General features: G+C 47.7%; 1 protein-coding gene across 1 annotated transcript; it reads right to left on the bottom strand.

The window, feature by feature from the left end:
* Window positions 1-594: 594 nt before the first annotated feature.
* On the bottom strand, window positions 595-981 carry LOC124670954 (auxin-responsive protein SAUR19-like). Its single transcript, XM_047207410.1, has one exon. The coding sequence runs from the start codon at window positions 979-981 to the stop codon at window positions 595-597; it is 387 nt and encodes a 128-aa protein (XP_047063366.1).
* Window positions 982-3,779: the final 2,798 nt, after the last annotated feature.

Genomic DNA, 3,779 nt, shown 5'->3' with positions numbered 1-3,779 from the left:
TCCAGCGAATGCAGACCTTATTGGCACGCGCTTTTCAAGTAAAGGCTAATATCTTCCATCATTTGTTTTTAAATGGAAGCAAAAGCTTTAACCAGATAATTAAGTGATAAGAAGTTATATAAACTGTAAAATATGTTTACAAAAGATCAAAAGATATACTCTTCCAGCATCATTTCTCCCAACCGCTTTGCACCGGCAACGGCACATACATTGATATATATATATCCATATCCATATCACATACAAGAGACCACAAATTTAGATGCATACATCAATAAATCTTTATAGATATAATCGTATTTCTTGGTAGGAGCTGCCCAACCGATTGTGTGCAGAGTTACGGAGAAAACAATCCTAAAATTCGTCGCCTTCTTGATCCAACTCTCACTACTACTGTTACATACTAGAGAACCTGCCTGGTCTTTGACGGGATAGCTTGGCGCTTGCACGGTCGTCCCGGCCAGGGCAGGCTTGCGTCCTGCTTTCGCCTTTCTGTTTCCCGCGTCCAGCCGGAAGAGCTTGACAGCTTGTGAACACTGATCAACTGCTGCCGTTCGGTGAGCGCGCGCTCACCGCACGCGGCTGATCGATCACTCATAAAGCGAGCTTCTCCCCGGCCAGTCCCTGGAGAAGCGGCCGCGAGTCTCCGACGTTGCAGCGGCGGAAGGAGGGGCGACGCTCATGGTAGGAGTTGGATGACAAGGAGACGCGGTAGAGGACGTCGCGGAGGCGATCCTCGTCGCAGGGGAGCGCGACGGGTCCAGAGGTTGGCGCGAAGCCGTACTCCTCCTCCGCTTGCCTGAGCAGCTCCAGGAACGCCGGGTGGCCCAGGTGCGCCAGCCACACCACGAACCGCGCGCCCTCGGCGCACACGGCCACGTGCCCCGCCGGCACCGCCGCGGAACCGGAGCTCCGGGTGCACCACCGCCGCACGGCGCGGCGCAGCCAGGCGAGTGACGGGATCGTGATCATTATGCACATGCTGCCTTGCTTGGCTATTAGCTCCTACACGGCGGTCGAATGAGGCAGCGAGCTTGCTTGCTCGATGCTGCTCTCGGACTGGCAAACTTGACCGCGAGCTGGGTGATGTGGGTGACTGATGTAGCGGAAAAGAGGGCGCCGGTTTGGCGCAAAATGCGGGCATGTCAACAAGATTTCTGTGTTGCTGCGCGCGACACGCCTCCAAGATGAGATAAGATTAGATCGGTGTTGGCATACATCCTCCCCGGCTGCTGCCAACCTGGGTTGGTTACTCCTGCAGCTTGCACGCGTCGGGTCGTGCCCTCGGGGACATTAGCCATCCCCTCATGCAACGGACACGAAACGAACCCGCGGAATTAATCAGGCATGTTGTGTTCATGCCCGCCAGCAAGAAACTACTGCCGATGGATCGATTTCCATATGTTGCACAACGGAATTGATGTGCAAGCACCACGCGATTCCTATGGCACGCAATACTGAAACTCCACGTTTTCATTTTCTTTGCTTCGTATATGTGTTCGCATCGAATGAAATACAATGTGAAGACAGCTTCAAGTCAACTACTCCTAGTTTTTCTTTTTGAAAGAAAGGCAAAAGGTTTGAATAGAGAAGAAGTTTGAGAATCAAGTTTAGTGTTACAATCCGACTGGGGGCAAAAATGGTCTACTCTCCCGTTACCAAAAGACCCAATTGCTTAGCACCGGCAACAACCCAATTCTCAGCTTCCGACTTAATTCTCTCGAAGATGATGGTGGGCATGGTCAACACATTTTTGAAGGTTCTCGCATTATGCTCATTCAAAATCTCCCACGAAACCAGCATGCGGAGGGTGGCCATGGCTTTCCTTCTTCCACCATGAGCAAAGGCAATCGAGGTCCACCAATGCTCGACGCTATCAAAAGCCCCATGAGGAAGGATCGAAGTCATGGATGTGAATCCAATCTTGGATCATCTTCCAAATGTGAATAGAGAAGCGACACTTCAAGAGGAGGTGGCGGCAGATTCATCGCGGCACCGACAAAAGGGACAAACCCGACCATTGGTCCATCCGCGCTTAGCAAGACAGTCCGCCATCCAGACCCCGCTTTGAATGATGAGCCAATAGTAAAGCTTGCATTTAGGACGATCCCAAACCTTCCAACCAATGGAATCCATACAAGAGCGAATTGTCTCGGCGAATTGCACCTTGTAAGCCGAAGAGCACGAGTAAGACTCAGTAGCGGTGAAGATGAATGGCAACTTGGATATTTGCAAGTTTGTTTTGGACTTCTGATGTTACTCAGAGTTGCTTAATCTACTCATTGTAAGTGTTTGGTTGTAGGTTTACCTTGGTATTGGTTGTTGGTCTTGCATGTTGGCATGGAAAACAAACTTGTAAAAAGAATGTAAGACTACGAATGGTTTAGTTCGATTAATATCCTAGGCACAACACTAGATAGCACCTGGAAATCAAATATGGTATTGGACTATCGACTTTTTGATTCCCACACACAATTGATTTTTTTTTTCTTAACAACCCCTACCTTATGCTTCATATGCTCTACATTTGTCACTTTCCTATGTTCTTTGTCCTCTCCACAACCCACAAAGTCGCTCATCTACTCTCCTTTTTGGACAATGAAGGGCCCCGAAAGTTACATTAATTTAGAGTGGCACTTACAAACTACAAAAGAAGACCCAGAAAAAAGGGTAATTACATTGTGGTTCTAAGGGTTTTTTAAGGACTAAAACAGTAAACACATATCACGGTTTGATCCTTCCCCGTCGATCTTGCCCACAAAGAAAAATGACATTCATGACATGGCCACCCGACACTGCACACAAGCAGCAAGGCATAACCCCCACGACATGCATTATGCCAAATGACATAGCGGCAAGCCTACCACTAAGCCTGAAATCAATCATACTGCTACTTTGCACAAGGGTGGCTGGGTTCCCCCTTTCCTCGCCACTAAGGCTGGCTAGGCCATCGGAGTTGGTAGCGGAGTGGAACCAACAAACGCAACGACTCTCATCGAGAGGGGATGCCCGTAGTTTCCTTTTGCTTATTATGTCTTCTTCATTTTATTTTTATTTTTCATCTTCATCTGGTTTATTCATGCTTCTTTCTCATCCGTGCTCTCTACAACCTCCCATTCCCTCGTCCTAGAAATGATCAAAACCGTGTTACATACATATTTGTGTTAGTTGGATGTCGTCTAATAGATTATAGGCTAAAAAATAGATATATTTCTCATCTTTGTTAGAATCTCGTTTCCATGAATTTTGTTGTTGTTGACTCAAAGCATCATATCAAGACCACATAACAGGAGTTCACAACTGGCATTAACACTACAAAGGTACTTTAGATTTTTTCGATAAAGGACAAAGGTACGTTTTTTAAGATGCAGGTACAGCTGCAGCTGGCCAATTCTGCCATTCGCCGTCAGCACACAACCAACAGATTTTGCAAATACCGGTAAGTTAAACTTCTATTCTACCGGAGTTTATGGGACGAGAAGATATTTGAGTAGTACATATTTGCAATGCCAGCTCGACTGATGGTGCAGGATAATACAATTAATTTGGCATTTGGTGTATCTGTCAGGGCAGCTTCTTCAGCGCATCTGTCTTGTCCAGCAGTCTGGAAAGTCTATGCCCGGTTTCAGCGCTGCGGCATGGGCGCCGGCGTTGAACTAGCTGCCGATCTGATGCCGGCTTGAAAGTGCGTTCTTGCAGAAAAGCGAGCAAATGCACACGGCTACCTCGCGTCTAGCTACAATGTACAGAGGCTTTACGAAGGAAAGATTGACCGATCA

Source organism: Lolium rigidum, chromosome 7 (assembly GCF_022539505.1).
Source record: "Lolium rigidum isolate FL_2022 chromosome 7, APGP_CSIRO_Lrig_0.1, whole genome shotgun sequence".
Lineage (NCBI taxonomy): Eukaryota > Viridiplantae > Streptophyta > Magnoliopsida > Poales > Poaceae > Lolium > Lolium rigidum.
Note: the sequence above shows the minus strand (reverse complement) of the source record. Positions and strands in the feature narration are given on the sequence as shown.